This window comes from Brugia malayi (assembly GCF_000002995.4).
Source record: "Brugia malayi strain FR3 genome assembly, contig: Bm_v4_ChrX_scaffold_001, whole genome shotgun sequence".
Lineage (NCBI taxonomy): Eukaryota > Metazoa > Nematoda > Chromadorea > Rhabditida > Onchocercidae > Brugia > Brugia malayi.
The window spans coordinates 7413251-7435503 of record NW_025062479.1 but is presented as its reverse complement, the minus strand read 5'-3'; the positions used below and the strand labels follow the sequence as shown (position 1 = coordinate 7435503).

The 22253-nt window shown below is 32.7% G+C and overlaps 3 protein-coding genes across 4 annotated transcripts; 2 read left to right on the top strand and 1 right to left on the bottom strand.

The window, feature by feature from the left end:
* Positions 1-5381: 5381 nt before the first annotated feature.
* On the top strand, positions 5382-6261 carry Bm9657 (Uncharacterized protein; the record flags this gene model as incomplete). Its single annotated transcript, XM_001898990.2, has 3 exons — positions 5382-5435; positions 5532-5618; positions 6163-6261. The coding sequence occupies 3 exons, from the start codon at positions 5382-5384 to the stop codon at positions 6259-6261; spliced, it is 240 nt and encodes a 79-aa protein (XP_001899025.2).
* A 5115-nt stretch (positions 6262-11376) lies between these two features.
* Positions 11377-17072, top strand: Bm2016 (Uncharacterized protein; the record flags this gene model as incomplete). Of its 2 annotated transcripts, XM_043073987.1 has the most annotated exons (9): positions 11377-11607; positions 13375-13640; positions 14465-14605; positions 14743-15373; positions 15579-15703; positions 15896-16032; positions 16196-16434; positions 16526-16711; positions 17055-17072. In XM_043073987.1, the coding sequence occupies 9 exons, from the start codon at positions 11377-11379 to the stop codon at positions 17070-17072; spliced, it is 1974 nt and encodes a 657-aa protein (XP_042929921.1). The 2 variants fall into 2 exon arrangements, with proteins under 2 accessions (XP_042929921.1, XP_042929922.1); XM_043073988.1 differs by lacking the exon at positions 11377-11607 and having other exon boundaries at positions 13534-13640.
* A 2476-nt stretch (positions 17073-19548) lies between these two features.
* Positions 19549-21990, bottom strand: Bma-sms-1 (Uncharacterized protein; the record flags this gene model as incomplete). Its single annotated transcript, XM_043073986.1, has 8 exons — positions 19549-19615; positions 19901-19995; positions 20146-20321; positions 20523-20679; positions 20904-21012; positions 21155-21375; positions 21599-21741; positions 21900-21990. 8 exons carry the CDS (start codon positions 21988-21990, stop codon positions 19549-19551), a joined length of 1059 nt encoding a protein of 352 aa, XP_042929920.1.
* Between the last annotated feature and the right edge of the window lie 263 nt (positions 21991-22253).

The window sequence follows — 22253 nt, the reverse complement described above, 5'->3', positions numbered from 1 at the left end:
CCTTAACAAATGAGTTAATATTTGTATAAGGGAAAGATTCTTCTTTAAAAGAGAGAAAGATAAATAACAGTAATTGAAGTGGTAAGAACTATTGGTCACTTCTTTCATGGGATACATACAGACATAGCTGAACTCATCACCTCATCAAACAGGGAAAGTAAGCAGGACATAATCAATAAATCTTACCAGCCATACATATTTACAAAGCTAGATATATTTTTATACTGATCTGGGTAGCACATAAAAATTCTTTGGAAGATCTACAATATATTCTTGAATCCCCTTGTTACTATGAATTGCGGTATTTACATTACAGGGAAAGATTACATTAATATTTTTTCCACTAATATTCTAAAATTTTTCCCTGAATGAATTGATCGATGAGGACCATTCAGCAAACTCAATATTTCACCTAAGGAAAATTTTGTCAGAAAAGCTGAAAGTTCCAGTTTAAATAGGTCAATTTTTCTGATTTTTCGTTTGGATTATTGCCATATAATAAATAATAATATTACAAGATAATTAGGAATCACACATATAAATGCTCAAATATGTATGAAAAAGTCGGGATCACGGTAAAATAGGTGAAAAAAGAGATGAAAGTGAACTAGGATGCAAAGAATTTCAATTAGTTATTTTTTATTTGTTGTTAAGCAAAAAGCGCCGATTTCAATAGATTGCAAAACATCGAATTGTAGCAAAAAATTGAAGTGAAATTTAAAAAATATAGTCTTCATTTGCGATCAAGAAAAAAAAGAATTGTAAATCAATGAAGCGGCTCAAATTTCCTGCTACCAGAAATTCTTACATAACTTTTTGTTCATTCATTTTTTTATGAAGTCAGCAGTAACTAAGATTTCATATGAATTTTATGATTTATTTTAATTTACTTGGCCCATGTAACCTGCATTTTCAGTTCTCATTTTTCAATTCAACTTATCATTAAATTCCAAGTCTCAGTTTTATTTTCATTAAAAAAAAATCTAAATCTTAAGAACCAAAACTTTCAAAAATTATTAGAATTTCACATAAAGGTCGACTTCCACTCGTTTCAAGCTGTAAAACTGACAATGTTTATTGCAGTTGAAATTTCTTCAAACTAGAAAGCAAGAAGCAAGATAATCTGATTTAGCATTTTAGCCTCCCTCCTTCTTTTCGATTTATAGGAATATCACTGTAACTTTTTCAGAAGATAGAAATCAAGTTTTTTCACCTAAACATAACTTGGAAATAATTACAAGTCGTTAATCATCAAAAAAAATCTAAAATAATTTTGAAGCAATGTTTGACGAATTTTATAGTAAATTTGTTGGCGCTTACTGTCTTCTTTAAATGATGTAAAAGTGAGTATTTAGTTCGCTATCACGAAAAGAACGAGTACTTTGGAAAAAAAGAATTATTAGAGATCCTGTATGTTACAGACATAATTGGTTAAGGGTCTTTTTGATAACGTTTTATATTTTTGGGTCATAATAAATTGATGCCGACTGCGATGTCATAATATCCTGAAACTGAGGATTCAATAATAGTATTTTCGGTATATTGCATGATCGATGTTTGCAAATGCATAATTTACTAGCAACCACCTAGTTTCTTAACACATAGTTTCGCAATGTTTTCCTTTTTCTATCGCTTACCTTATACCTGTCAACATCTTAAGGAAGTGTAAATCACCACAGTCGAAAGAAAATATTTGAAACAACTTCGCATTTAGAGTAACACGCTCTCTTTATATTTCTTAGTCGAGTTCTTTGAGAAATCGAATGTTCAGAAAGTTCCTATTGATCTATTAATAACATTTTTATGTTGCTTTTTATATTATAAACATGCAAAAGCTTTTAACTTTTGCAAATGAGAAGATAAGGACAAGAATGATATTACACAGAAATGATTAAACATCAACCAAGTGAAGTGAAATACGTCAAGAAAAAGGAAGTTGAAATGTAAATTGCGAAAGCAAAACTGGGGATAGGTTAGATGGGACGAAAAGTACACAAATGTTGAGAACTAAAGGATCTCTGTGGTAAGTAGTGATGGAGTAGAGGTGCTCAGGTATGTTTAAAGTTTGATCCACACTCCTACAACGCACCACTGGACACCGCATCAAAACAAATAAAGCATATCTCCATTTCAGGACTCGACAGCATTACTGATCAACTCTTCTAGTTTACCATCGTTACTCCACATATTGATCACTGCATCCTGTCTCTAAAATTCGGTTACATGGCTTTCACATTAACTATAAAGCTCTTTTTAAAACATTCTCGGCTGTCTTCAAAACTTTTATTGCCTTTAAAAGTTAGCAAGATAGTTTTGACCTTAATTTTGAAATTCGGTTGATTAGAAGATATAACTCAATATACCTTCCCTTTTATTACCAGTTCTGAATTTTGGGAGCGCCAGAGAATATTAACAATAACGACTAGCCACACATGCAGGAGATCCATTGAATGTTAGTCAGTCTCAATTTTATTATGCATAAACTCTTACATGCTAGACTATTTATAGATATCCCAATTACAAGTATATATCTCGTATTAGTTACAAAGTCAGAGGATGAAATTACCAAAATCAAAGTCAGACAAAAGAATGATTTAAACAGACCTACTTTTATACAGCTATTTCCTTTAATGGATTGATAGTACAAAGTTTTTACAAACTTCTTCGATGTGAAGCTGTATCCCACCGATTTGTTATCGTTAATACACTTCAAATGTTACTCGGAATGATTGGAGTTGAAGTATTCCTGAAATTGAATAATATTTTTCTTTGGACGAAAATTTAACAAAAAACAAAATGAATTTTATCCAACTACTGTTGCGATATTGCGATATTGCATTCAGATGGCAGTGGACCAATATTAGCAGTCGAATCACTTCTCTACTCTTAGATATCAGGCAAACTTCTGCACACTTTTCCATTAATAGCACATAGTAGAAATAAATGTTGATGGAACCGGTCAGAACTTTCACTGACGATATTAACATATATTGATATCCTCACAAAATTTCCAACAGTTTCTGGACGAACGCATCTCGATGTTGTTTCCTTAGTTTCGTCTTTATCCACTGTGTCTGAAACAGGCAGATGGAAAATGCTGCTCATCTTGATCCATTCATGTTGAAGAATACATTATAAGAGAACAAAAATTCTCGAAGAAATGAAGCAGATTATGAGGAATTAAACAGACGCAACGAAAAAGTGACCAATTTTTTCCATGTACAAAATACGGACATTTATACGTATTGGAAGGTTGAAAAATCTGAGCTTTTAAATAGTCCACTAGAAAAATTTTATTGATTAACGGCTTTTTCGAAAGTTAGTTATCTTTTATTAATCTCACAATTTTAAATGAATGCGAACTAATTACAGTAAAATGTGAGCTGAAAAGAAAACCAAACATTACGTTGGGGAGATGCCATTAATACCAAATTTTAGCTCCGCTAGCATCTCTTCCAATTTCTTCATACTTGCTTAATCTATTAAATCATTTTTTTAAATATTTCCAGTACTACCCTATTCCAAAATTTCCACAATCCAAACACGTAATCTCATTCATCTATTTTCCACACAACAGATAGAAATACTGAATAGCAAGCGACTAACCATCAACTAAGCGCTTATTCACATTTTCCTTATTATATGTCTGGAGACATTCCTTAGTGTATGTTTCGATATATATACTGTTATTCTGTAACTTTCTGAACTCCTCCAACAATTCATTTTTTTTTTTAAATTGATTATGCGTATAATTTCTTTAGGTCTCGGTTTTTTTTTCTCTCTCTCTCCCTCTTCCTGCTAGAAATAACACAATCATTGAGGAAGAATCCCTTCTGACTTTTTTTTCTTTGTACCATTTATTTACAGTCCCATCCGCTTTGTTTCTTATTTGGGAGCAAAAGACAGCTGCTCGATGCCTTTGACACCAGGATATTGGTTGTTAGTCTATATTACGATTTAAATTAAACAGTTGGACAGGCTCCTAAATTGATATCAAAAATTTTAAACATAATTGATCTTGATGTTCAACAAGAAACCTGGATCTTCTATGGGATGTGTGCGCTTAAAGCTGGTGCTTATTAATATTAATCATTTATAAAAGGTAGTGATAGTAAAATCAACATTATGATGTTAGTTTAATTGTTCTGGAACATTATTGCTTTGCTCGGATTAACTGATGATGAAATCTTTAAAATGACACTTAAAACAACACTGCAATATCATAATCATATATTCACTCTCAGATTATCACATACGAATGACGCTGATCTCAATTTAATGCCATAAATGATTGGCAGAAAAAACACTGACGGGTTACTTAGTTTTTGATAAAAATTAAACAGTTATTAATTCTTTTATTGGTTTTGAAAAATTTCTATATCAGAATATTTGGATTTTAGTAATTATAGAAGAATTTTCAGGCAGCAAAGTTCTAAACAGTCATTCAAGGAAGTTATTCATTTTCTTTTCTCATTGAACTTATCTTAATCCTGACTAGACTTTGAAACAATTTTTACGCTACGTGTATTACACAGTAATGTAGGTTTTTTTCGAATGTATATTTTTTAATTTAATATAATTTTTCACATGAATGATATTTATAGAGCTGCAATTCTTAATCCAATTGGAGTAATTCTACTAAAGAAAGGCATTCCGATCAAGTAATTATTACTAAAGAAATATTTGTTATGGCAAGAAAAACATTTGAATTGCGTTCCAGTATTTCATGATTTGTTTGAATTTTTTTCGTTCGGTTCAGTTCACCTTTGTATAAACTTTGGCCGTGACAGGTTAGCATACGAAGCTAAGATTCTTGATTTTGTTTATATCCAGATAAATTTAGATTTTGTGGCTTTGAATATCAAAATTAGATTTCCGAATTAGTTAGCAAAGAAAATTTAAAAGCTTTTAAACGATGGATCCAATTAAGTCCGCACAATTCTTTCTGTCCTTTGTTTCTTTTCCATAATAAAGTATTTCCATCTCCAGAAGTCTTTCCAACATAGAATAATTTCCGGAATTTGTGTCTCATCAAGTATTTCCTTCTCGAAAAATGAGAAACATATAATTACATAAATGTTTTCCACGTTTCCTTCTCGAAAAATGAGAAACATATAATTACATAAATGTTCACCTTCTGTAAATCAAGTTGAATTTCACCCTCATTTTACTCGCAAAGAGTTAAGAGATTATTGCAAAAGTGAGGGGATATTTTTCCAGGTTAGTTTAGCATTAAATTTCTAGATTTTTTAAAATCAGTCTTCTTTTGAAAAAGTAAGCCAAATGGCAAAAACTTTTTTCTAAGTCGTTTTGCATGTTTTTGGGAATCAATTTTCTAATTTTAGGCTTATTCTTCACTTGCTAGGAATCATCCTGATCTCATGTCTGATTCTACAATTGCTGAAACAGCAAAAATACATAACTCAACACCTCAGGTTGATGCTTCAAATGTTCGTAACAAATTCGTTGAAAATTTTTTTTTAGCAAAGTGTTAAGTTATTGAGTAGTTTTTCACATTAGAAATGTTCCAGCTCGTTTTGTTAGCTTGGGCACTGAGCTTTGGTATTGGTATTATACCAAAGTCAGCAAATCCGGAACGAGTGATTGACAACTTCAAGGTATAATTTTTTTTTTTTTTTTGATTTGAGGGAATTGTAGTTCGACGATTGCTTTGTTGTTAGCTTTATACACCAGGTTCATAATTTTGCTGACTGGTAATTATGTCAAAGGAATCTATAGGATGAAGAGATACATTGATCTCCAGTTCGTGCGTGTACAGCCCCATATTTCTCTTAAGCACAACCACTTCTCTCGTATTTATTCCAACTTGGCAAATAAAGTCGAGGTTATGGCTCAAGTCTGTTTTACCTGTACTCTGATTATGGATAAATGAAGTGCTATGTCATCCTTAATAGCGCTCTATAATGCTTTATACATCGAGATATCCGGACCGACTATTTCTATAAGTGCAGTTTGAACTTATGCAATACTAGCATTTGTTGAAGACGTTTTCAAATAGCACGTAGGAGCTTATCAAACTAAAGTAAAAGCTGCGAAAAGTTCACACTTCTGTTTTGACTGTGAAAACAGATGTCGTAATTAAGTGAGCGATTTCGGGAACTTATTTGAAATAATGTTTAACTTGTAACGCTTAATTTTTAGGTAGTTGGTATGAAGCTGACAAAGGAAGAAATTGAAAGAATCACAGAACTAAATCGGAATAAGAATTATATAAGATGTGATGGCTGGAATGTGGATTGATTTATTCTACATTGACAGTTCACGTCAATATATATTTTTTTTAATGATTTGAATGATGGGAAGTATTACGTATTTCTCCAAGTTGCTTTTCAAAGATGCACTATCAATATTCTCTTCCTATATAATTTTTTTTTTCATCCACCTCTTCTCGTGGCTCCTTGTAATAAAGTAAATGTATCTGATAACGTCACTTTTGTTCAAACAAATCACCGGCACATTTCACTGTTAAAAAACATTGTAAGTAACTAAAAAAAGGTGTCAGTGTTCTATTAGGACTTCACCAAGAAAACATAATGATATCAAATCACATTTAACATTTCATTAAAAGTACTAAAAGGTGTATACTGTTATCGAAAACCTGTAGGGATCTGTTAGGGAAGTTTTATTGTTTGTGATTTGGAGTTAGTACAGTCAAATATGTTGTGAAGGAGTCTGTCGTAACGAATTTTATTCACTAATAACCACGTTACATAAAAAAAAAAATATTGGGTATAAATTTTCATGTGGTAAGCGTTGTCTTATAGCAATACGCATTTTCAAGGAGTTGACATGCAACAGCGGAGGCTAATAAAACAAATAGCTAGTAACCTTGTCAACAACTAAATCTAAATTTGGCCTTCAAATCAGAAAACTTTAGCAATCTAATTAGGATAATTTAATCAGGAGTAATTTTCTACAAATTCTTTGTTAACAAACTGCGACATTTTAAATAATACAAGTAAACTCAACTACAGTTGGATTTCTTACATGAGGTATAAAACTGAAACATTCATCCAAGAATTATTCAAGAAAACAATCCTTGGTCTTATGAATTCAATACAAATTTATTTCGACAACTATAGAGATTATGAAATTCGCATAGAATTTTAAATTCAATTATTTGCTTTTATTTATCCAAAGCCGTTGTGCAATATATTCTTAACTAAAGCAAAACTGAAAAGTAGAAACATCTACTTCCATGAAGACAATGGGAATTTAGGACTAGGCAATCAATAATTCCATTTTTCAGCACTTAATAAAGATTTCTACGGATGTTTAATTTTGGAAAAACGATTGCATGTCTTCCGAAACTAGCATTTTTAAATATAATGGGACTGGTAAAATTTTGGATAAGTAAGCAAACACAGTCGAGACAATGGAGTTTTTTTAGTGCTTCATTAGATATTGAGCGTAGGAACTGTTGACCAATCACCTACACCTATTTGGGACGTTGATCTTAAAAAACAAGTCTTAAGGGAAAAAAGATAACTCAGCATATAGGTTGTTGGTTATTTGTAGATATCACTTTAGAATTCCTGTAGTACTTTAAAATTATAACTGTTTAGAAACTTTCATGTCATCATTTAAAAATTCAAATTAAAGAATCTGTTCATTAATTGCGTAGTTCGTTTGAATTAATTCCTATGCAGTGTTACAAGAACTGATATAATCGCTGTTTTTCTTGTTAAGTATCTTATTAATTTCATTACCAACCACGATCGAGTTGATAATATAGTGGTCAGATTAGCAATATGCAGTTTTTTTGAACGTCTAGTTCATTAAATGACTATATTGGATTTTACAGCAAACTATCATATAAGTAATTAAATTGATGACTTTAATGTTTTAAATATTGTTTTTTTTAAAAAATACAATGTTCTAATAACCTTATTGCACTGACCTTATTGCTAATAACCTTATTGCACTGAATTATACTATTTTTTTTTTTCTTTTTTTTATTGGAAGTTTTTCAATATTCTAACAATGGTGTGGGATTTGAATCTACAACGTTATATTTGAAAAGAAATCAAAAGACACATATTTTAGAAGTGGAAATTGATATGGGGAGAATTGGAATGACCCTTTTCTAGATTTCTTAATTAATGTTTCTCACTGTTGAAAGTACACAACGTTTAAAAATAAACCCACTTGTCTTTTTAATTTTTAAGATTGCTTTTAAAGCACAGCAAATTCTGAAATCACGAGAATCTACAAGATAAAGTTCATACTGCTATTTCGGAATCTGTTGTGTAAACTTTAAGAACATTACTTAAAAGTAACCGCTTTTGATACCTTTATCTTCTATCTAAAAGAAATCCATTTTACTTTACGAGTAGATATTAAATTCTTTCAAACAGATTATTTAGTAGCGGAGAGCAGTACTTTAGCTTTTAACCATAGATTAATGAGAGATAAATTTATTTCCAAAGATGCAGGCCGATAAAAAACGGAAATGTGGGAGTTTGTCGGATAATCCGCCTGTTGTTCAAAAGTTTTAAACAAAATCTTGATTGTTCTCGAAATTATTTACCACTTTTGTTTTTCATACTCTATACATGAAGGATAAAAGCGGAAAGTCATTAACGAGGGATATTTGGATCTAATTCGATATATCCAATAAGCATGGGTTGCCAGTATGCATTATGATACCTATCTGCATGTTTAGTTACAAATGGATGTTATTATCACAGTAAGTCGTTGCGTTATAAAATATTAATTGAGATCAATATGCATTCTTTGTATTTTGCCATTCTCAAGTTGTATTAAATTGTCTCCAATTCGATCTCAAATCAGAGTCCATTAAAAAATTAAATCAAATTAAAAACAGATTTCGTGTATTCTGCCTGAATAAAGTTATTTTTTTTTAAGCTACCATTTGCTATACAAGTTGAAATTATGGACTGAAGAATCAAAAGTGTTTTGTGCTTTTTCAATATATACACTAATTTTCGAGAGCAACTAATTTTTGAACTATTAAAAGAAAGAAATTTTAATGTATTTAGGATGAAAATTTTATTCCAACTTTAATCTGCGTTTTTTTTTTTTCTTTCATTGAATGCATCTCACTTAATTAGTTAACTTACACAAATGAGAGCAAAGCAGAGCATCAACTAATCTAGAGTAAATGATGATTTGTTTCTGATTACTACTATTTATTTTTTCGAAAATCGTACAAAAACCGCTCATGTTCACCAATCTAGTTGAAGACTGAAGACAGAAAAATGTTTTTTATCTTATATTACCGACTATTCGGTTCCAAATAAGGAGGCCATTACTAATATTACTCTTAATTGCATAAACTTTATATGAATGAACAAACATTAATTAATGAACAAAAGGAAGGAGAACAACAAGCGTGTGGGTTTTTCAAATACTTTTTCTTAATTATGAGTGGTATTCTGCTCATTTTTCATAAATGGGTCGTCTATTTGATTATAATAAATATCCAATTAGTGGTTAAATTGTGCTCGTAAAGCTACTGGATTCAGGATGATAGGTTTTAGCAGCATAGACATGCAATTACAACGAAGTACTATTATAGTCATGGTAATTATCGGAATGTTTTATGAGAAATGATGGCAACTTGAAATCATAAATGCTTTTATAAAAGTTTTTTTTTTCCTCTTTCTTAAGATGACAGAATTACACTCTTCAAGCGAAAAATTAACAGCATGTTTCATGCAAGGAGATCACTTTGAACTACCAAATATTTAATTTCAGCATCTTTCTGTGAGTTTTTTAGATGTTCCCAAAACCTTCACACTATCTAAATGAATTAATACTGTTTACGTCCACGACCACATCATGTTAATCCTTTTCTTGGAATCTATATGCTAAATGCAGTATATCTATTCTTAAAGCGATTTATTAGCACTAAGTTCTTAGAAAAATTTATTTCTGGTGCGATTCAGTTAATATGGATGTTATTTACGTGTCTAGTAAACTTGTGTAAGACCTCGGTATTTACTGCGAAGTGATTGACAGTGCAGCAGTACGAATTAACACTATTTAGATGTGAGTACCACCCTTCTCTTTCTTCTTCACTTCTTTTCATTTATTAACTGAGAAATTATCAATGAAAACCGCTTATATTTGGCAAAGCTTTTGCAACTTTCTTAGTTCAATAAGCAATTAACTTTTTTCGTGGCATTCAAAAATTTGTACAGAGTATTACTTTCTTATAAAATATGTAACATTTCAAGAACATAAATTGAAGCAGGATAACAAATCGTAGCTACGACTATGAAGATCATAACAATAGTATTCTTCGAGATTTGATATTACAGGTTACGTCAAAACAATTTCCTAATTAGGGTTATCTCTGCAAATTCTTAAACATTGAACTTTCTCAACGGTAATCTACAAATTTTAGTCAAGAGTTCTGAGCCGGACCCAGTAGTTCGACGAGATCGCTTTTTCAAAATGAGTTCGAAACTAAATATGTTCGCAGTATGGAGTTAGGGAAAAAGAAGGGGAAGAGGAAGAGGAAGGAGAAGGGGAGGGAAAAGGGAAAGGGGAATGCATTGGACAATCCACCATCAAGAGACTAATATATGAATATCCATTTGTCGCAGTGGCATATGAGGTCATTTGAAGTTGACCTTTACCTGTTCTCTGTAGTGATCTTTTAATAATGGGAGCATACACTTAATAGTTCTCATTTTCAATCTCATCAGCCACTTTGCTTTATATAAAAAACGTATCGATACCCTACTGTACAGGTGTACTACTCTCATCTAGATCTACATCTCCATTCCTAACTTGATCGTGCAAGACTCAAAGGAACTGGACTGTAGAAGTTTCCTTTTTAAATTTGAATATCATGAGATTGAAAAATGAAATTATCTCCAAATATTTTTTAAGAAATATTTCTTTTCCACTAAACAACTAGACAAAAATCTGGTGTAGTTTTTAGTTTTAGTTACGATTGAATATTTAAACTGCAATTGATATTATCAGAAAACAATATGAGTCAGGCAGTCAGCCAAATGTTTATAAATGCAATGGTAATGATAGAAGACGAGGAGAGTTGAAGTGGAATGGAAGATGAGGAGGGAGTGAAACATCGACATGGACATGCCATCTTGACGGATCTCATTGAGTAGTGTTAAGGAATCACCCCCATCTGTGTCACAGATGCAATATGTCGGCGGAGGGACATTCCCGAGGGAGAAAGAAAGCATTGGAGAGAGAGAGAGACGTTGGAGGACGTTTCAGGCAAAGGAAAGGATGACTGTTGTGCTGCCGGGAGGTGCGACAATGAGCACAATTGGAGATGGGGAGAGCCATAACTTGATGGCAGTTTAGTTTGTGTGGTGGTGGTAATGTTGGCGGAATGGACGACAGTTGAGGAAAATGGGAAATAAGTCGTCGTCTTCGTCCTATATGCCTCCGTACTTACTGGGGTCAGGATCAGGATCAAGAAATTTCCTGAACTACGATTCACATTATTATACTGCACCTTTCATTGCACAGTCATACGGAGCACCTATTTTTCATCAATCAGTCAATTCGCTGCAACACTTCAGTGGCACTGATTCCGGATATATGACCAGTCCGGCTGATTCCGAACGATGGCGAACAAATGTTAGTGATATTACTGATAAATTAATTTTGAATATGGTTAACTAACTTTGCTAATTAAATTAGATTCAAAGTCTTGAACTGCCTGCTAAGATGTTATACCAATTTTTTTTTTTTTGCATGATGCTGGAAATATCTTCAGTCTGTTTAAGACTGTAAGTGTTTGACCAATATGCGTTCCTTTTTTCTCGCGAGCAGCAAAGTGGATTAATTATCGATGCATTAGCCTCCTATTCCAAATGTCTGATGCTCTATGAACATTCATTGAACCTTCAGCGAGTTCATATCGAAGTGGTTTTGAAGTCGTCATCAGCATTATTCCTCTTTACAGATGTTATTTTTTTTTTACCACTATGGTTGAAACTCATCAAATTAGACGCATAGTCGGATTTTTGAAGCTTATGACTTTGTGAAATTGATTTGATACGTTCTGGGGGCATAATATAAGAGAGCGTTATTGGAATTGTTACTACAATGAATTGTTTGAATCTTCCTGATTAGAAAAACTGATTTATTAATTTACCATTTGGCATTACTTTCTTGCTATGTTTGAATTAATTGCTTTAAATCCGATGAGTTCCTTTTTACCACCCTTCATGATTAATCAGTCTTTTTCCGCCACATCATTTTTAAATAATTCATTTGTTTTCAACCACGATAACTGTAATTACGTTTTTTGGAAAACAACTTTGTAGAGTGGTGCTGATTTTCTGGATACGGCAATATTAGATATTAATGAACGAGTTAAAGAAATAGGAGCATTACAGTGAACACAAAACAGATAAGTACTGATAAAATGTTGAGAATTCTTTCTTTTTTTTCCGTTTCATTTTCTTGCATTTCTTTTTTCAAGAAACCACCACTGATAATTTTAACATAAATCTTTTTTTAAAGCTCTTGAAGCTTTTTTCTTTAATAAATGTCTTCTTTTCTTGAAATCTCAATGTTTTCTCTTGTAGTATTTATGCTACTGCTCAGTGCAACTGACTATTTTTTGGAAAGATTAGGTATCTCGGATAATTAGGATGATTTTCCTGGTTAAGTCAGCAGTAATCGTCACATCCATTTCACTTTTTCATCTTGCATTCGTAAATGTATTCAAGATTCATTCTAGTTTTTTCAATAGTTTGTTGAAATTGACTGTCGAGTTTCTGCGTAAATATGCACATTGGGTGTTCAATAACTTGTTGAAATTAAAGTGTATTCGCTTTTTCTACTTATTCATTTTTGTTTCATGAATTTACTGGGTTTAATTTCACTTCATTTTTCTAAAAAGGCCTGATATTTATACCCATATGGACAAATTTTTTGAATTATCGGGAGAAAATTTGAGGGAAGAAAAGAAAAAAATGTCCTTAATTTATTAAATGCGTCGCAAGCAACCATGAAGATTCTTGCCATGGTACTCGTAGTATACAAATACATTATACATACACACTACGTAATGTGTGACACATACTCACATAGAAAACTTGTTTCTATTTGAACAGTCTATTCATTACTGGAAATTTTATTTTTTAATTGTTACTGATGAATTACTGGTCGGGAAGGGACATACATTCCATAGCTGTACTGCACTGGTAACATTAAATTTCCGCCATGATTTTTATTTTTTGGGTTTATATGCAATATTTTTGAATTTTCTAGTTTTAGAACACTGTGATTTATAAGATGCGAACACGCGCTGATGTCCATATTTTATTTATTTGCTAATGTTTTGTTGCAAACAGTCCATTTCGTTGTTGTTTTCAGGTTATTTATATTTTACAGAACTGGGAAATCGGGAATTCTCGTTTATCTCTTAATGAAGCGTTTTTTGTGGATGATTCACCTGGAAGACCATCGACGATAGTTCCATTGCCAACAATTATATCCATCCCGCCGCCAACTCTAAAACAATTCAAAAAGTTGCAAAAAAGGCACAAAAAAATGTTGAAAAAAATGGGTTCTGTTTCGGCGAATCTTGTACTACCACATGCACTAACAACACCTCTGTTACAATATTCTCGTGCTTTTTCTGTCGAGAACCTATCAAGGTTTAATTTTTCCTTTCTTTTTTTTTTTTTTTTTGAAATAATTTATCACATTCCCTGAAACAAAATTTTAGTTGCATTTAAAATTTGCAACTTCTGGTAATATTTAATTGTCACACTATCAGTAAGTAATAATTACTATTTAACAGTCATTTAATGGTATAATAATAAAGTTTGATTAATAGATGGTCATTGGTCACTCTTTATTTTTCACTTGCTGAAGTGCCCATTGAATTGATCAGGGCAATGTATGCGGAATGACAAAGATTTATTCCTCTTTGCAGGAACAAATGCATAAAACCACCAACAATTCCAAAACATACGTGCACATCCAGCGGAATAGCTTTGCACAGAATTTTATGAAGAGACTTTCGCTCCCCTTCTTGTTCCTTTTTCCCATTATCGATTTCCATTCAGAAAAAATTTTGCTTGAGCATTAAAATATTTCAGTTATCTTCCAATTGTTTTTGCAAGAAAATCAGAAGGCAAGACACACGAAAAATATGAAATTAAAGCTTATTCACCTCTAAACATTGAAAACTTTTATTCTTTACTTTTAACTAAAGGATGAGAAGTGTTCATATCTGATGGAAAATAATAAATTATGGCTTCGAATATTAATCTTCACTTCCATTTATACTGCAATATACTTCTTATGTTACTGGGAAATTTTTTGCTGTGCATATTCAGAATGCTTAGCGTAAGACCACTGTGATATGTTTGAAGAAGTTAGTGAAATCAAACTGTATGATAAAACGTTATAGTTTGCTTATTTAAAAAATAAGATAAATTTCCATTTTACTGTATTTAGTTGTCGAGTATTGCAGACAACTTCTCGATGGTTATGCAGATGTTCCAGTGGGAAAAAAGGGTATTTGTAAGGAACGCAGGAAAGTGGCGAAATGTCAAACGTACGGCAATAGTGTACCTAATTTACCTCCTGGCATACCGAAATCATCTTTTAATAGGTTAATATTATCTACAGTAGCTCTCAATCCTTCCTTTTGTTCATTTCGAAAAAAAGTTTGATTTTAAAAATTTAGATTTATGAGGACTGATGGGATTAATGAAATGCTCGCGTTGACTGTTATTTAATAAATTTCAGTGGCTGTTCAAATGGTTTGGCTGTATCAGATTCACGAATGACCCATTCTGCTCCATCGACGGATACATCTGATCGTAGTCATCTAACATCAACTACCGGTCATTCTTCATTACACCATCAAACGCTATCGCCAATACGGTTGAAGAATTCATCGAATCGGCATTTGCAGCGAATACAAGTATCCAGGAGTGATGCTAGACTAGGTGAAACACCTAGACGGTTGCAGCAATGGGATTTCGTTGCCAAAGGTGGACCATCAGCTATTGTGCGATATGAGATTGCTGATGTTATTGGTGAAGAAGCAAGCAGTGAAGTTATAAAATGTGAAACTGATCACAAATCATCGGATATAAACAATGTATCCAAAAAGACTGCAGCGACCAACGAATACAATCATTCCAAAGCAATAATTCCCCACGATTACGATGAGCGAAATTATGCATATCGAAGTGGTATCAGAGGTTCCATCAACAGGAATAGTCAGTATAGTGATTGTAACACAAATAACATTGGTGATATCAATCCGCAACGTAACATATCCGTTAAAATAACACTAGAAGCTGAGGAAGTCCCAGAAAAGAATGTTGATTTGTTTTCCAAAAATGTCACTAATTCAACCGATAACGACAAGGTTTATTTCTCTTTGTATTACACTTATATTTCAGTTAATTAGAAATGTATATCCTTACTGTTTATTATTCTCTATTTTGATCTTGTTTTAAAAAATTGTTGTCAGCATGACTATTTTATCTAAATAACCACATCGTTTGTACTGTTTCGTTAAAATTTTGAGTGTGTGAAGGTTAGAACCATATGCGTTTTTAAATCTTCTGCAGGTATTTTCAATTGATGAAACAACTTTAAATTCATTTCAACGATATAATTGTAATGTCACTTCTGGAACTGCACCTCAGAATCAAACTGTGCAGCAGACGCAGTTAGGATATTTTCCACTCAAGAAGTTCGTTGCAGTGTGTTTCATAAATACTTCAAATTTTCTGGACGGGAGAAATATGTTAAACACACTTTTCCATTCAATTATTTTATAGTTTTGAGAGAATATTTTCTTGAGGATTCTATTTGTTGTGCTTATTTCATTAAATGCTTTATGTAGCTTTGAGCTGTAGTAGAGTTCCAATCTTCAGCTTTTTAGAAGTGCGGACTATGGTTCTACGATCAGTTCATTAACCCAGAGTTCGAATATGAAGACCGAAGTTAGCGATATTGACTTCAGCTGGGTGAATGATGTCGAAAATCGCCTTGAACGAGAAATTGCTTTCGTGAGAGAAGGTTTCACTGCATTTCCACCTTATGTATCGCTTTGCATTTCAGTTCGTATATATTCTATCTTATCGTTCATTCCACTGCTGTTTTTAAGTTATTAAACAATGTTATGATTTTGAAGTCATTTACTTTGTCGCCTCAGCTTTTTATTTTATAATAAGTTTCGTAGATTCTCAGCAGCAGATACAGCGAGAGCAGCTACCAGTACAGTATTTCGGCGTGGATTTTGATCAATCCAAGCCTGGTAAAGATAAGGCAGCGGTGGTTCTTTTACCTGCATACACTGTCACCACAAAATCACTTGAAGTATTTGGTGAATGCGAATCTCGCAAAGAACTTAACCAAATACATTCCGATGTTCGTTCCAAAGCAGCAATGTTCGATACAGCTTTTCGAAATGAACAAAAGGTTCTATTATGTTTTTAGAATATTAGCAGTCATCAAACGTTTTAAAACTAATTTCAAGTATATTCTTACAATAATGTCCTTGTTTTTTTAGGCCGCGCATCGTTATCGTTCTCGATCAACTCCCCGTGGTAACGTGTACATACCTCAGCCTGACTACCGAAGTTATAATCCTATTTTAGTAAATATATCACAAGATTCGAGCCGATACGGTATTCATTCAAGTAATGCGCCCGTTTTAAATGGCCCCAAGTACGACCTTTGTCCACAACACTATAATGTGAGCTATTGAGTGATTGGAGTTAATTATTCCTGACTCAATCAAAATTTTTACGCATATTCCCAGATCTTTTAAGTATACTTCTTTTAAACCATTTCTTTGTTCTAAAATAAATGTAAATGAAACAGATTACAAATAATAAGTGATTAGGAAAGAACATAAAGCAAAACTAATCTGCAATGCAATCACATTCATCCAAGAACTCATCAGAATTCCGAAATGGAGGTAGTGAATAATACTTGTTAGCCCATAGAATGAATAGTTTCTCAATGTTTTCCAAAAGTATCTGTAGTAGCTAAAAAGCTTTCATTTCTTGGTCGCTAATTGGTTTCTTCACATTCAGGGAAGCAGTGATATATGATGCTCAATGAAAATGTTACACGAGTAGGAACAAAACGTGGTAACTCTTACTATAGTATTAGTAGTGAAAAAATGACTAAGCAGTAGCTTCAGTCTCGTATTCTGGTTATGACGAAGTGTTGCAGTATAATCGAAAATATGATGCAGCCAACTGCTACATCCAAATCCATCCCGATGTGTTACTAAGAAACCATGGAGAGTATCCGTCGCTTATTAAGCTAAGTTTCAATTTATTTTTTATGAAAACTTTGCATGGCACTTCACTTTAATTAAGTGTTGCAGCGCACTCGTCCGTGTATTCCAGATTTCTGTTTCTTTCATGTTCGTGATAGTGTATACTATTCATTCTAGGGTTATATCTTCGCTGAAGTGAGACATCTATTGCCGGCATCTTTCAGGATTGAAAAGTGCTTTATATATTGAAGTCATGTTTATTTTCTTTATTACTGTTGCCGGAATTGCTTGTTTTTTCTTCCTTCATTCATATGTTCCCTAAAAATATATAACCATCCGCTGAAGCTTTTAAATAATTCTTTATATCTATTCTAGTGATAAGATTTTGAATTTTAAGTTATCAACTTATGGATATCACCAACCGAAGGGCTTAGTATCACTATCTCCAATAAATTAAAAATTGGTATTCAAGAAAAAATTGTACACCTTTCTAAGACTACACACAGCCTGACACGTTTTTCAAAATTATTAAAAGCCTTGAAGGCAGCCAATCATCTAGAACTAGTGGAGAAGTGGAAGTCATCGATGAAAACACAAATGAAATTCAAGCTGTCCTTACCAAAAGACAATACTGCAAAACAGCCTATTTCATATGTATTCAACTAATATTTTGTGAATTTTATCTATCAATCTAGTTTCAGTAACGACTTAAGCATTCTTGTTGAAGACTTATTTAAGGAACTTGAGATTACATCAATTTATATTGGAAACTTCAACTTAATCATTGATCGCACAGATGAGCTTCTGATATAGTAAAAAAGCTAAGTTTTTTAACAGTTCAGATGCAGGTGCAACACCAGCTGTAACAGAATTTGATTGTAATGGAAATCCCTCCCCTAAAATATTCTAACTGGAAAAGAAAAAAAAAACTTGAAGCATGCATAAGTATCCTAGTAATGAAATAAAAGAAATAATTCGAAGCATCTGAGCCTGCCGGTAATAATTAAATGAATTACTATGCAAGTAAAAATTAACTGTTCCAAGACCGTCTAAATATTTGAGACCTACTTAAATTGATTTTCGAGAGATACAACTTCGACAGTTCTAAATTGCCAAAACAGTAGTTTGGTATTCCATTCACTCTGCAAAGTGACTACCAACAAGGTCGTATAAAAAAAAAAAAAAAAATGGGAAGCGCTGTATAAATGATTAGCAAACGTAGGAGTTGGAAAAGTAAGAGTATATTAAATGTATAGATGAAAATGCGAAACATAAAGTCGAACTCGGGGGAAAAGGACAGCGTAACTGGTAGTAGATGGAGAGCCTGAGTATTGCATTCCCATTTAGAATGCTTTACAAATAACTGATGATGGTGTTTCCACTTTGTAGGGAGCAAAGAAATATATGAAACACTTCAAGCGAATCGAGCATGAAAAAAAGCGTTATACTAATACGTATATAATTCATAATAATAAAAAGTCGGAATCATAAAAAAATATGCACTTTTATAATCTCATTTAATTTTGATTGAAATTACAAAATAAGTTTTTGTGTCGAACATTTTTCTCGTCGATCGATTCCGGCATAAAGATAAAGCTCCTGAAATTACAATTTAGAGGGAAGCTTAAAGAGTAAAGCAAAAAAGGGTGGGTGTTAGTTAGCAGCAAAAGTGGGTGTTCAGTACGCTTTGAAAACATAAGTGGTAACATGCGTTAGATTATGAATTTGTGATTATTACAGCAAATAAGAAACGGCACTGCAGTGTTCATCATTGATTTGACACAGATCTAGTTTTGGCGAGTGTTGAACGAGACATTAGTTCGTAATTTCTGAGACGCTGATTATTCTACTGCATAAACTGGCTTGATTTACGAGAGGAGAAAGAACCTGGTTAAAGAGAAAAGGGAAAACTGTAAGTATATGATAAATGCATGTAGAAGAACGTGTAAATTTACAGGAACTTTGTAAGGGGAAAGCTCTTTCATTTTCTTGAAAGAAATGACTACGAAAATTTTGAAACGAAATTGGAGTGTGAAACCATCAAAAACTGATCTAGTTTTTCCGAATAAAAATTTTAATTTGAACTGAGCTTGAAGTCGTATAAAAAAGACAATGCTGCAGAATTGTCACACTTAAAGATATTAATAAAGGAATCACATGCGAAGTTATCAGTACATAATAACCTTGCAATTATAAGTTACTCTTCCACAATGTGTTTGCTACGAATTCCACCCATATTTAACCATCGACAATCTCTGGTGCTGTTTGATGCTTATCTTTGTTGTCCAAAAACTATCATTTTTTTACGATAAGTTTGTTTTGCAAGTAGTCCGCGTACCAAAGCGCAACCGAGGAAACGGCCAATCAAACCTTTAAAGAGATCTTTTTAAATTAAAGTAGTGTGTTAACAACAAATACACTAAAGCCTTAGTTTAGGAGAAAGGTAAGTGAAGAAAAGATCTGGATAAAAGTGAATATAAGAACTAAAAACCCTTCGAAATCATTTTACTAAAAATGATTTGTCCAAAGTTCTTATTTTTGAATAAGACCCGAATGAGATGAAAATGAGATTTAAATCCACAACTGCAAATACCTTCGGAACATAAATTGCAACAATGATGAGAAATTCATTTCCATCATACATGAAAATAATACCTTCTTGGTACAGGCCTGTGTAAATTTCCCTCCATGAATAAAAATAATCGATACCAATAAAATTTTGATAAGTGATTATAGTGAGAGCTGGCATTCTAAAAAAAAAAATGCTCTTTCATTCAATATATATTTACAAAAACGTATGACAAGATAGGAAAAACTAATCTTGTCGATATAAATTTACTTCGAACATTGCAAAACGGCATGAGAAACAATACATTCCATTAGGAACAATAAGAACATACTCGAAGATTTGGGAAGGCAGCCAGTGTATGATAAGTCCAGAACACCCGCGTGGATATCCAATATGATATGATAACATCAATCGTGTAATGAGCGCGCGATATCAGTAGCAATATAACACCAGCAGCTGAGACCATTATTGAAAAGAAATGCAGCGGTTTCCAGCGTTGTGGACTGTCTAAATTAATTGCTAAAATAAGAAAGTAACCTTTTTTTTTTTCACGTAATAACATTTGATCTGACGTAGAGCAAATAAAAATCTGAAAAGAAGGCGATCTTATCAACAGATTTAATTTTTTATGGAAAGTCGAAAACTTTATGAATTTCGATATTTTCGTCTGCCTCTACCCTATTAAAAAAGAAACACTCTAAAACTTACATTCTGTGATAAATAAGCAACTAGTGACAAGAACAACTGTATGACCACTGTAAATGTAATCACCGCAAAGTGTATGCTTTCCGTTGATCATCAACCCAGCACCACTTACAATCCGCATCGCTCTCAGAAATATATTCCTCAACGTATAGTCAGCACCCTAAACCATGGGAAATGGTAGATAAGTAGAAATTGATAATAAAACAAAATCTATAAAATTTTTTTATATCGAAAATGTTAACAGTTCTGAATGGAATAACGATAAAAGGCACTGTTTAATTGCAAAGGAAGGAAATAAGGGTAAATTATTTAAGAAATATTGATTTAAAGTCATAAAGTAAATTCCAAACAAAAGCATAAACGCAACCAGAAAAAAAATCTTACGCTTAAACGTGGTGAACAATAATAATTAGGATCTGCAATAGGTACTTGTGTAACGAGCATCGTTAGACAACGACCAAAATATAACAGTGACCCGATAACCGCGATTCTTCTGCAAGGCAACTACTTTTGGCCGTAAGCATTCTTCGGCTTTTCTTGTTCTACTATTTATGCAGGTTTCCGGAATAATTGACGTTTCAGGTTTTTTTAAAGCATGTGAATGATAAGTGGTTAGGTAACAGAAACTAACAAACCTAAGTATAATCCAGCGGTGTCTGTGTAAGACAGTTAATGCAAGCATACATGTGAATGAGGCAAGCATAAGATATTCGGACACTGTTAGTGCCCAAGGAATATAAGGCGTATGAGCGAATACAGCATCTGGCAAAGGCGGCTCTTGTGGTACTTTTTCATGGATGAAAGATAATACGAGATCATTGCATACGGCTGCTGTTATCAGCAAACCCACTGATATCTTCAATTTCTACTTCCAATTAATTACTGATTTAAATGATTTAATCTTTTCGTGAAAAGTGTTATAATGTCACATCCATACAACCTATGATTTAATTCTATTTAGTCAAATTTTCTATCATCGTTTTTCATCCTTCAGAATTGTCTTGCTAATAAGACCACCATTAATTATAGAAAACATAAATTACCATTAAAAAAAAAGAAAAAACGATTATAGAACTTACAGCAGCTTTACAACGTTCTTTTGGAAATTTATCAAAAGAATTCTTTGATGTCTGAACGATAATACCGGAGTTGAGATCGATTTTAACGGCATTATTAGCTGATGACAGAAGACCGTTTAATAATGGAGCACGTCCCTCATCGTCTGAAATTTTTTAATAAGACTTTCAAAAGCAAATATTTCGATCATCACAACAAACTGCTATTTCCAATGCACTGCCAAGTCAGCAACATTTTTGTGAGTACATTTATTTCAACCCTAGAAATCAGCGTGATAAAATTATATCTAATAGAAAGAAGCACCATAATTATCTTCGGAATAATCTTCTGAATTAGAACTGCTACATATCCTCCGTGCAGCACTTGAAGCAGTAGTGATTTGCCCATCCAACATTACCTTCCGTGTGGTCACGCGTTTGGGTAACCTGCCAGGAAATAATTAAATATCACTTTGATAATTAAGCTGAAACACATAGTTTACTCCATACAAAAGCGGTAAATGTCTGCAAACGAAAGATGACATACAATAGCAGCAACCCTTTATTTTTCATTCTGCTCATTTTTTGAGAGAAAAAAAAAAAAAAGAAAAAATAGTAAAATTACTATTTTTACTCAACTTCTGATACAACTGCACACTGGAGGAAACACTGCCGTACC